Here is a 12,500-nt window from a genome sequence, read left to right as displayed (position 1 = left end):
TACATTGGAATTTGCATATACTTAGTGAAAGTAATTTATTTTTTATGGATTCCTTTTTATTAAAATAGGGCATATGGCCCTTCAGCTACAAAACTTTGCTGTTTCTTTAGCTAAAAATTCCTAAACATTTTGAAATACCAGGTTTCTGCCAGTCAAGATAATACCCCTTTGTCTTATGATTTATTCTCAAACTATATTCTGAGTAAAATATTCTTACATCAATTTCTTTTGAAGATAGAATGCTGGTGTCACTGTTTTTGTTAGTGTGTTATAGAGATTTTTTTCTTCTTCCTAGGAACAAATCTAAAGTTTCAGTCAAAAATGGAAGCCTTGAAAAATGTCAACACTGATAACAGTATTGCATTAACCTCAGAAGAGTTGCATATGCATTCAAGTGAATCATCACCATGGTCCAAGGAAAATTTGCTGTTTCAATAGTCCTACTTTTAAAAATGGGCATTTTAAAGAGAATAAATCATATGAGATCTTACCAGTGTATCTATTTGCTAAATTATTCCCTTCCTATATGCACAAAACTTGATTGTCTCACAAATAGGAAATTCAAGCTTAAAGTTTTCAGTTCTTTTAAATCATAGGCAAACTTTGAGGTGTTGGGGTCTCCAAAGAAGGGTTTTAAAAGGGGTTCTGCAAAAAATTAGTTTTAAAAGATACTTTCCATCAGTCATATGGTAGGAAAATAAAATTTAAAACATGTAAATGTCTTTCTCTCCAAAAAGTGCACACCTTTTAGAAAGGAAGAAACATTCTTTAGCAGACTGTCAAAAATATCTTTGTGAAATGAGGAAAAGTTACAGGGTTTTAAAAACTGATTTCTTTGAAAAATGCTGGCAGGAAATTTGAATTTCTGAACAATTTCACATGATTTGAATCTATGATTCTACACATCCATAACTTTGCTTTTTTCTAGAATTCAAAATTACTTTAAGGCAACTGTTAACTGTGTAATATGTATACCGGTGTGTGCTGGTCTATTTCTTAACAAAAAAAAAAAACCAAAACATTTTTTAAAGTAAATGAGGTTTAGGGTTCTACTTCTGAATCCTAGAAATATATGTTTATTATTTTTTTTAAATCTAGAAAGATCAATGCATCTTAGATTGTTTTTGACTCAATTGAATAGTTTGTTCAGCTTACTGTGGGTGAACTTAGAATTATGTGAGTTCTATAAACTTCTGCAACTCCTATGCTGATGAAAACGGACAATGAGATAGCCTCAACCATCTCTAAACAGCATTGGCCCAAATTTTTCATCAACATTTTTCTGTCAATAAAACAAATATGATTAAGCAAAATTCTGATCTATTTAGGTTTTCTACCAAAGCTACTTGACACGTCATCACATGACTTGTCACCATAATGAATGAAGGAAACCAGATTCTGATAACATTTTATCATCAGGATGTAAATATTCAGGACTCCACCTCCACAAAAGACTTCCATCTTAACTTGTGTAGTTCTTTTATCATCAAGGATGATTTTGAACTTTGAAAACTAGTTTTTATCTGTCCTAAACCTCTAACATTCCATTGTATCTTAATTGAAACGTAGGCTCTGTACTTTTTGCTCAGGGCTCCTGATAAGTGTTTGCAGACTATGTAAACTTCTGAATAATAACTTTCAGTAAGGAAGAAGTCTTAAACATCTTAGTATCATTTTGTGCAGTATTATTCTGCTTAGTAAGATAATGTGTTATCAATACTTCATAATATCCCTTTGACCAAAGAATGGATAAAATTCATAGTTGCTTTCAAATTGCTTTTTGTTTTAGGATATGGGTCATAGATCATGCAGCTGTCAGCAAACAGATAATCTTGATGGATAAAATGAAGGCCAATATAAAAAAAGCCTCTTTTTTTTAAAGAAATAGGCAGGAGTTCAGTAAATAAAATCTAAAAGAGAATTTTAAAATTTATTTCTTCACTTCAAACCAGTGACTTCTTTTTTTGCATTTGAGGGACATTCTTTATTACTTTTATAGGGAAATCATTTTATTTTTCCATCTATGTTTAATCTTTGAGCACATTAATTTTGATTTGATTGTTTCTTAAGTTAAAGGAATAATACACACACACACACACACACACACACATATATATGTATATAGTATATAGTCAGGTATATACATACCTGATCCAACTTTCAATAATGGAGGGTCTCTGTAGGAATCATTGAATTGCACTTCATGTCCAATATAAGTTTTGTGGGAGTTTTTTTGGTTTAGTTTTGTTTCGATGGGCTAGATGGACATAGCAATGTACTGTGACTATCAGACTGACTTTGGCCACTCCCAGTGTTCAAGCTGCCAAGCCGGCAGTGTCAGCAAATTCCAATACCTGAAAATGATGGAAGAGGGCAAGCAGGGGGAGGGTAAGGGACAAGGGCAAGAAGCAGTTGAGCCAATCTGTGATGGCACCAGGCCATGATGAGTCTCTCACAAAATTGGAGCCAAGTAAAAAGAATTAAGGAAAAAAGTGTCTTCAGCAACCAGCTTTAAAGAAGTCCTTCTGATAAGAGTTTTGGTGTTCTAACAGAGCTGTATCCGTGACAGTTAGATTGTTACAAGTATGTACATCACTGTGCTGAGTAAATTTGCAGCTGGAGTGTTTTAGTGACATGCTGTTCAGTGAAAAAGTGGGGGTGGGGTGGGGAGAAAGGACAACTATGGTAAAGAGTTTCTTCATGGAGGTATTATCAAATGCCTTTCAGAATAATTTTAATTGATCAGTCATCTATTAGCCAAAAAAATAGCTAAAGATTATTTAAGGGATTATAACATTTTCACTTCACACTTTAATCATGTATGAGTCTGTCCCATCTGGTTCATTTCTCTTGGCTCAGATTTAGACATAGAATATCAAAATAAACCAAAGGACCTCTAAGCATTTACTTAAACCAGAAATAGTATAATAGTTGAAAGGGCTCCTCCATTTATTTTGCTGAATTTGGACACAACAGATCATTTACATATATCTCAGTTTTTCCATCTGGAAAATGGGAATACTTAAATGAAAAGCATTATAAAAGGAAAATTAAAGGAAGTTCTTTTGCCATGTGGTCTGCTTTACAGCATTGGACTTAAGGATTTGGGGTCAAATACAGACTCAAATACTTATTAATCATGAGTCTCTAGGCAAATCACTTGGTCTCTTTCAGCACTAACTTGTTTGTCTGTAAAATAGGAGTAATAATGGAACCTATCTACAAGATTGTTATATGTATCCAAGGAGATGATATATGTAGAGGGCTTTGTAAAACATTAAATGCGATATAAATTATATGATAACTTTCAAGATGGATATCTTGTTCTCATAGTTTTAAATGTGATTTAGATAAAAACAATCTTGGGACAGCTGCTTTCCTGTTATTATTATTTCATATTTAATGCAATCCAGAGTATTGTATAGGTAGAAAAAATAGCTTCTTTTGGTAATTTGATAAAACAATCATTATTATGATTATTATTAATTAGTATGCCTATAACTATCACTATCACACTATGATTATTAGCATTTATCATCATCACAGTAGTAGTAGTAGAAATCTTTCCAAGTTCACCTGCTCGGGAAAGTACCTTCACCAGTGTGGGTCAGTTATGTCTCTGTGACTTTAGAGTCTTTCAAGGTTGCTTAGAATATTAAGAAGTTTGATTAATTTGCCATCATCATACATCTAGTATATGTGATAGGCAGGACTTGTACCTAGGCCTTTCTTATTCCGTGGCTGTCCCTCTATACTTTGTGTCATCCTGGTTGTACGTTATTATTATAATTCTGTAATCTGCATGTAGACTTTAAGTACCTATCAAATGATGAAATTTGGATCTGTAGTATTTTCCCTTTTTAAAAAGTAGTTTGGGTAATTTATTTTCTGGCAGCTAGGTGGCGCAGTGGATAGAGTTCTAGGACTGGAGTCAAGAAGAGCTGAGTTCTAATTTAATCTCTCCAACACCATTGATAGCTGTGTGATCCTGAGCAAGTCACTTAACCCTGTTTGCCTCAATTTCCTCATCTGTAAAATGAGCTAGAGAAAGAAATGTAAAACCAGTCCAATATCTTTGCTAAGAAAATCCCAATTGAATCATGAGAGTCAGACATGAAGAATTATTTTACAAATTTATTTATTTTTAATATCATTCCCATGAAGAAAAAACTCTCACCACAATGAAAGGAACAAAGTTAAAAATCCATCGATACTTTCTGAGGTAAATTAAAATATATACAAGTTTTTATATCTTTGAAATCTATGAGAAGGCTTTGTCATAAGCTCTAACTAACATAAGCCATTTTGGGCCCAATAGTAGATGAACAACAAATACACTCACAGATTCACTAAAGTGAAAGCATTTTTTAAAAGTTAAAAAACTCTTTGCCAGTTCTTTCCAAAAGAGTTTATTCTTTTATATACCTTTAAAAACATTTACTCCACTTTATTCTTTTGTATCTTTGAAGAAGAAAAATTTAATAAAGTTGTAGATCCGTTTGAATTTACAAAATGTTGGCAATGTTGGAAAGAAAGACATTCAGCATTTCAAAGTTCTGGTGGGGAAGAAAAAGATTCTGAATAAAACAATTTTATGTGATTTTGCAGGTGGTTTGAGCTATCATTTTATATGTACGTTTGTACCACTGCTCATTGGAATGTTCATATAATACTGACCTAATTATGCATAGAAAAAGATAAGCCATTTACTTGATTCATTTCTTCTTTTTAAATCAAGAAAGGAACAAAAAGGCTCCTATTTTCTGAAAGAAATTGTTCGCTTTTATTGCAGAAAAGTAGCAGCTTGTGCAGAACTAGAACTGTAACAATTTTATATTCCAAAGGTTTTGTGTGTATTCGGTTAGTTACAGTAATTATACCCAATAACTGACAGCCAAAATCACGTAGGAGAAAGCAAAGGCTGTTTTCTCACACAGGCCCTGCTGCAGAACATCTGCTGAGAGATTTGCATATTAATTAACCCATATTAACTCTAATTATTCTGGGAAATTATCAAATAAATTGAATTTTCTAATTTTAACCTTTCTTTTACTTGACGCGTGTCGAGGCTGAGAGGACGCACCAGGCTATCTCACCTGGGCAATGAGCAAAAGATCTTTTCTCCCCCTTTCGCTCCTTTAGACCTGGGGCAGCCTGGGGAGCTTTTGTGTGCTCTGTGCTTTCTTGGCTTCTGTGCTTGGTAGGGTCTCAGTGCATTTGTTGAGAGATGGAACATGTGTGCCTGTGAGCACAGATGGTGGATTTATACAGGGGTGAGGAAAGGTGGTACCTCAGAACAGTTGAGCAAACCTTAAGTTTTTTTTTGGTTTTTTTTTTGGTTTTTTTTTTTCCAGCCTGTTGTTTGGGCCTGAGCAAATAAATGGGAGTTTAATTCAATTAGAGCCTGGCTTTAGTCAGTGCCTCATGACAGAAATTATTCAATATTTTTCCCCTCACATTGTTCGGTTTACACATCACTGATTCCCTTGCTTTTGTACTCTGTTTAGAGTGGCCATAATGTGTTGAGCTTTTGTGTCTGCCATGTCACTGTCCCTTTCACCGTTGTCTGGTTTTGTCAATTGTGAGGTGCAATGGCGTTATTTTGAAAACCGGCGCCCACTATGGTTGTGGATATGTTAGCAGGGATGACTGCAGTTTGAAAGACACTAGACACATCCATCAGTCCAAGAAGATAGTGATTCCATTCTTAACCCTTCGGAAAGCTCATTTGAAGAGTGAAATAAAAGTTTTTTGAGGTATGCTTGTCTTCTTTAGCTCTCAGGTAAAGCAGGAAAACTAAGATGTAAAAGAAAAAAGGGGACAAAAAAGATGATAACTAGAGATTATTTTGTACATTTATCCATTGGTGTGGTTTTTAATTTAGGAAGCTCCTTAGATTAAGGAGTAAAGTCCACTGAGTTTAGAAATTCTCTTTTGCTTTTGGTAAAGTGGAGAATAACCAATAGTTTAAACTTGTTGACTACATGATCAAAAAATAAGCTATTCATGTGATTTCTGTCACCAATAAAAACTTCTCATGTAGCTGTATTAGAGAGCAACACCTTTTTTGAGTCTTCATTTCCACCTTAATGGTTTCACTATTCCACACACACCCCCCCCCTCCTATTAGCTATTCAGGTGCTCCACACCCCTGGCTGCCTCAAAGAGAATTGTTATCCTCTAACAGAGCTGATCTTTCCCATTATTACAGCTGATGGGCGAGGAAGCAAGTGTAGTATCTACATGTAACATTTCTCAGACCCCAAGAATTGCTGTTGACAACAGTAAACTGGAAACCAAGAAAGCCACCAAATAGGCCTGCTGGACTGACAGAAATTTGAAAGCAATTATTTTTATGGACAGACTAGAACTACAGTCTTTTTCATGGAAGCATAGAAGGTCTTTGGCAGGAAAATATTTCTTTAAGGGACAAGCTGTTACTGCTTCAGAAGAAGGTAGGGGGTTCATATTAAGGTCTCTTTGGTGGGAGGGGGGAACTTTCAAAAGATTAAAATAACTAAAACTATATTTTACTTAGTATCTAAATCTTAGAGAAACTGTACAATTACAGTTGAGATGTAGGGGTGGAGCAACTGTAAAACAGAAAGAATTGTTATAGTTTTTCTATTTCATGTTTATTTTTTACAGAACATTCCAACATACCCTGGCAGTTACTGACTTTACACCTTTTATGGGCTTTTAAAGTTGTGTAACCTTTTCAGAGGAAGGTGATAGACACAATATCTATTTACACAAGGACACATTTCCCCTTTCTTTATATTCAGTTTATTCAAGGTTTTGTTTCCAAGGTCTTATTACTATAAAACTTAAAGCTTAGACAAGGTCTGCCCTCATGTCAGATAAAAAACACCAAAACAATTTTGATGGTTCAGTAGCTTATTATTTCATACTTCCAGGTCCTAAATAAATTACAGTTATTTTCGCATTCCTCTTGAATATCCTTCAGGCATGGTAATAAGTATATTTTTCTATATAGACTTTTTGTCTATATAGACAAAAATACTTCCTTTTGGTTGGTTGATTTAAAATAAGTTGTTGAATTATCATCACAATAATTAGAGAGGGTCTTCAAAAATCTTTCTGTGGCATATTGTTCAGAGACACATATTTACTTGACATATTTAACAAATCATCACGGAATTGTTAGCAAATAGATGTACAATGTACATAGAAACATATAAGTTCAGCAATTGTCAAGTCTTTTTTCAGCATTCCTTTGCTGCAGCATTGCTGAGGAAGGTCCACGCCTACCTTCACCCCCAGGTCTTCAAAGACAATTATTAACTTGGGTTTTGAAGGACAGATTATCAAAGTATTATTTCCTTGGAAGGGAGAGAATATTATGGATCTAGATTGCAACTATAACTGACTAATTTCCTAAAGGATAGGAAGTACAAGTTGAAAAATCTAAATGACTCAATGAAAGAAGTGTGGTTGTGTGTGAGTATGCATGTATGCTAACATTTGCAACATCAATACAGTCTTGTGTTCTTTGGTACAAGTGAAGTAAGGTAATGAACACTATTATAGCTTTGTATATACAGGAAAAAAGTGTATATGTTTATTTTTGTAAAAATAAACAAATTCTCAGTCTCAGAGTGAGCATGAAGTTAATTTGGAACATTGTGACCTAGGAATACAGTGTCTTATTGAAAGATAACTGAATTGAATGTTGTATATTCTTTGACCATTCCCTATTGTAATGAGGCCTTGGGGGTTGATCTTGTTCTTACACTTATTTGCCACTCTCATTTCCTTTTCTCTCCCAAGGCAAAGGGTTGGGGAAATGACATAAATTAACACTATTATTACCTTTTTTTGTTGCAGTACAGTATTATATCATATTTATGGAGGTTTAAGCCTCTCTAATCAGTAGCATATTGAAACAGTGATACTTTGAACCAGGTATTTAAGCCTGTATCAGCAGTTCCTAAAGGGATGGTGTAATGTGACCCAAACACACCTTCCTTCAATATACTATACCTGATGATCTGAAATCTAGGATTGCAGGGATCTACCCAGTTGCCTCCTAGTCATGTAAACCATAACAGCAGAAAAATTTTTTCTGAACATTTCATCTAATATGCATATCTTTTGCATAACTAATTTGAAGTGGAGAAATTTTATCCCTATAACTCGAAACTGCTTTTGTTTTATCAGCTTACATTTTATAACTCATTAATCTATAATGTGAACTTAATACTTTTGAATACTCCAAGGGACAAAAAATTTAAGTGACCAAACTAGTTTGTTTAAAAGACTCACCACAGTTGTTAACAGTAGCTATTTTAAAATTATATTTTATACTTAATTGTATCTTCCCTCTGAATATTTTACATTTAAAAGGCCTCTTATTCTAAAGGTACATTAATTGCAGTTTTTATGAAGTAAGGATTATTTCCATTTTTAAATAGAGAAGCCAGTGTCCATGGAGTTCATTCCATAGAGAAAGAGTATAAAAACAGGTGGCAAAATTAAGAGGGGGCAGAAACCTCAATGTTCGAATTTTTCTGTACCCTGGTGAACTACCAGGCCTCCAATATTACATGAAAAATTGAACCTTGACTTTGGTCTTGTGATCGTGTCACCATCAGTGTACAAAGATAACAAGAGTCACCATCATTAAGAAGTAACGTTTGTGATACATCTCTCTTAGAAAACAAGAGCAGCTCTGTAGAATGCTTGAAAAAGAGTCACAATCCTTCTCTCTTTAGTACAATACCTGGGAAGTGGCTCTTTGAAGAAAAAAATGAAAGGAATAAGAGGTCATAGTTCAGGTGAAACTAGATCAAAAACTCCTAATAACCTTCTTCCTTAAAACCTAGAGACATCAATAGGTATTCTAAAAACTGAGTGCAAGGAGGCCTTTGATTCATTGATTCAAAAATAAATTACCTCAAAGCATATTAGCCTTAGGAAATGTAAATACTCTCTAAAATTCTATAGGACTTAATTATTATGGTTAATACACATCAGAAATGACATATATGAAAACAAATTGTTGAACCTAAATACCAAGTAATTAACAAGGGCCATCATATCCTGATCCAGCTACTTTTGACCTCCTTTATAAATATTAAAGGAAAAATAATAGTTCACTTATGTGGTACATTAAGGTTTACAAATTGCTTTCTTCACAGCAACCCTATTAAGCATAAAAGAATTATTATCCCCTTTTTACTGTTGAAAAAAGTAAAACTCACAGAGTTTAAGTTTAAATGACTTAGGTCACAGTCAATAAATTTCAAAGTCAGAATTTGAACACCAAATTCTTCATGAGTGATTCTTTGTATCAGATTAGACCCCATATCAAAAATATTTCTAACTATGATAAAAACAAGGCAAAAGTCATTAGAAAAAATTTAAGTAAAGATATATCCTTTTTAAAGGTTGATAATCTGCAGAAATTTCAATTTTCAATTTCCATTGCATCTTGAATTTTAATTTCCTTTGCATCTTTAATTCTTTCCATTTCTAAACAGTTTCAAAAGGTTTGGGATATTCTTATATTCTGTTAACAACTTACCTGGTAGCCTTCTCTAATTCACATGAAAGGCCACAATGAAGATAACTGTCATCAAAGTAAAGAAGTTAGGGAGGAAATGTTCCTGCTCTTGTATTTGAAACTTAAAAGTCAAAAAAAAAAGTCAGTTTGTTTATTGTGTAGTCCATAGGCAAGATTTATAAAAATTCTTTTGATTTTTTATTATTATTTGAGAGGTAATTTGACATAGTAGAAAGATGCCTAGAATAAAGATCTGTGTTTAAGTCACAGCCACGGATACATATATGGTTGTGGGCAAGTCATTTAACTTCTTAATATCTCCAGGGATTCTCTGAGGAAGATATAAGCTGCAGAGATCTGCCTTAGGAGAAGAATTCTCCACACTTGGAACTCCCTATATCAGTAAAATTATAGATTCTATAAAAAATTATGATCTCTCTTAATATGTTCTATCTCTTTAATTAAATTGTAGACTCATTGAGGGTAGGGATTGTAAATTTGTAGCCTCACTACTTAGTACATAGTAAGAGCCAAATAGATGATGATGATAATGATTATGATACAGAAGAAAATACTTTTGACTAGTAGAACTATTGTAACCAAGAATTTGAGATAGGAGTCTGACTTTGTTAACACCACTATACTTCCCCCACTCAATAAATGCCCAGGATTCCCTATCACCTCAAGCATCAAATATAAATGTCTCCTGGCATTCAAAGCTCTTCATAATCTCCCCTTTGCTGTTCCTCAAGCAAGATACTCTATTTCCAGATTATTGTTATTTCCAATGGCTATTCCCTATTCCCAAAATAGTCTTTCTCCTCCTCATAACTTCCTGGCTTTCCTGCCTTCTTTCGATTTCCTGCTAAAATTCTATCTTCTCCAAGAACCCCAATCTTGATCTTCCTAACTGCTAGTGACTCCCCCCTCCTGATTGTCTCTAATTTATTTTGTCTTTAACTTGTTTGTCCCAAGTGGTTTGTTTGCTACCTCCCCCCCTTTAGACTAAAGCTCCTTGACAGCAGGGACTCTCTTTTTTCTCTTTTTGTATCCCCAATGCTTAGTATATTGCCTAGTACTTATTAAAGCACTTAATAAATGCTTACTGAGTAGCTAACTTAGAGGATGTCTCATTATCTGATATTTGTCTCTATAATCCCATTGATATTGATGGGAATTTTGCTTCTGATGAAGAGACAGCAGATAGCCCTTTAAGACTAGTTTTTTTGCATGTTAACACATTAGCCACTGATGTCTTATTTGTACTGTAACTGACAGAATAATGGAGAGAAAGCACATAAGTATGAAAAGGGGTTAGTTAGGTAACATTGTGTAGGGCTTCCTCAAGACAACATTGCTGCTACTTCAAATGCCAAGCTAATTATCAGCAACATTTAAATGCTATCATAGGCCGTTTTTATAAATGGTGAAATTTTCCAGCAGGTATGGACATTACAAAATGTCACGTTTGACTGCTGTTATATTACTTTTGTCATTGAAGTACAAAAATAGAAAAATAAAGTTATTCCAATAGGCAATAGAGGAACCATTATTTGTTTAGTTTCTGACTGTAAAATTAATTGATACAGTGATGCAATTTGGAGTATCATTTACTTGGAAGGAAACATAGGGTCTATTTTATATAATGCAATCTGGTGAAGTGAAAATAATGCTTATTATAGATAAACTATGAGGCCTTTTAAATATAGGTTTTTAGGAATTCATATTCAGATATGTCTTTCTAATCCCAGTTGCTATAAAGCAAATTTAAGTATCAGCTTTATACCCTTTAGTAACTCCATATTACACATACAGTTTTCGAGAAAATGAAACTTTAATATGATTCCACATCAAAATGTGTGCAATGCCAATAATTTATATGCACTTCATATGCAAATAGTTTTATCTTATCCATCAATTATTGTGTAAACATGGTATCACATGGCAAATTTCCCTGCAATACAGTACTGTACCTGTGTATAATTATGGGTGCATTTTGCCAATGCAACTGTTACTCAGAATTGTAATTAATTCCTCTGAAGATTACTGTGAGAGTTTTGGATACTGATGCTGTTTTTGGACATTTATTACTGCTCTTTAGTTGGCTTTTTGCTGTGCCTCAGAGACAGATGTAAAATTAGTGTCTATTTTGAGCCAGCAAACAGTACATCTTTCCTCTTGTTTATTGAATTGCAGAGAGGAATTCTTTGGGCTCCCACTTCTTTGTGGTTTTGAAGTAACAGACTGTTTTTGTGCCAGCCATGTAGCTCCAATGCATGTGCAAAATTTTGCTGAGACTTGTGCAAGAAGTTGCTTGTTTGACCTAATGGAAAGACCAATGTATAAAGTTAAATAGCTTGTGCAGGAAGAAAAGTAAAAATTTATGTATCATAAGTTAAAAAATAGTAATTGGACAAAGACACTCTTAATATATTCTGCCCAATGATCCATATTTGAAGTGAGTATTTTTGATTATTTGGAAAAAAATAAAAATCTCTTTTTGTCGACACAAAGCTACATTATTGAGATCTGAATGGAGCAATGGTGATGATGATAAATAGCTGATCACAAAATAAATGAATATAAAAATGAACTTATTTTGATTCCAAAATGTGAAATGAGGTTAAAAATCTATCCTATTCATGTCACCTATTTGTTACCTTCATAAGAGAATTTTGTTGTGAAAAATTTTTCCCAACTTATAATGGACAAATCTATAGTTGTATTTCACAGAAACATAACTAAGGAAAAGATCAAGGTGAGAGTGGAAGAGTGACAAAAGAGAAATACATGGATTTTATAGGTGATTGGCAAAAGATCAACCAGAAAGAGTAGAATGAAATGAACAACTTTTTAAAAATATAGTTTTGTCATAAATTGTCTTACCTGGATTTCAAAAGAAAACTGCATGATGGCTTATAGGAAAGGGCATTCCTAGTTAACACAGGCCTGGAAAAGATGGCATACTGCTTCT

The 12,500-nt window shown here is 33.7% G+C and overlaps 1 protein-coding gene across 4 annotated transcripts in view; it reads left to right on the top strand.

Moving 5' to 3' along the window:
* ZEB2 (zinc finger E-box binding homeobox 2) overlaps positions 1-12,500 on the top strand; it is a 142,117-nt gene that overhangs the window by 84,734 nt on the left and 44,883 nt on the right. Inside the window, exon 2 of one of the 4 annotated variants that reach the window (XM_074215109.1) lies at positions 296-6,455. The exons of the other annotated variants lie outside the window; for them this stretch is intronic. Within the exon in view, the coding sequence (XP_074071210.1) occupies positions 6,356-6,455 (100 nt within the window). The 5' untranslated portion in view covers positions 296-6,355. The remainder of the gene's footprint in view (positions 1-295; positions 6,456-12,500) is intronic. 4 annotated transcript variants of the gene reach the window in all.

Source organism: Macrotis lagotis, chromosome 1 (assembly GCF_037893015.1).
Source record: "Macrotis lagotis isolate mMagLag1 chromosome 1, bilby.v1.9.chrom.fasta, whole genome shotgun sequence".
NCBI classification, from domain to species: Eukaryota; Metazoa; Chordata; class Mammalia; order Peramelemorphia; family Peramelidae; genus Macrotis; species Macrotis lagotis.
Note: the sequence above shows the minus strand (reverse complement) of the source record. Positions and strands in the feature narration are given on the sequence as shown.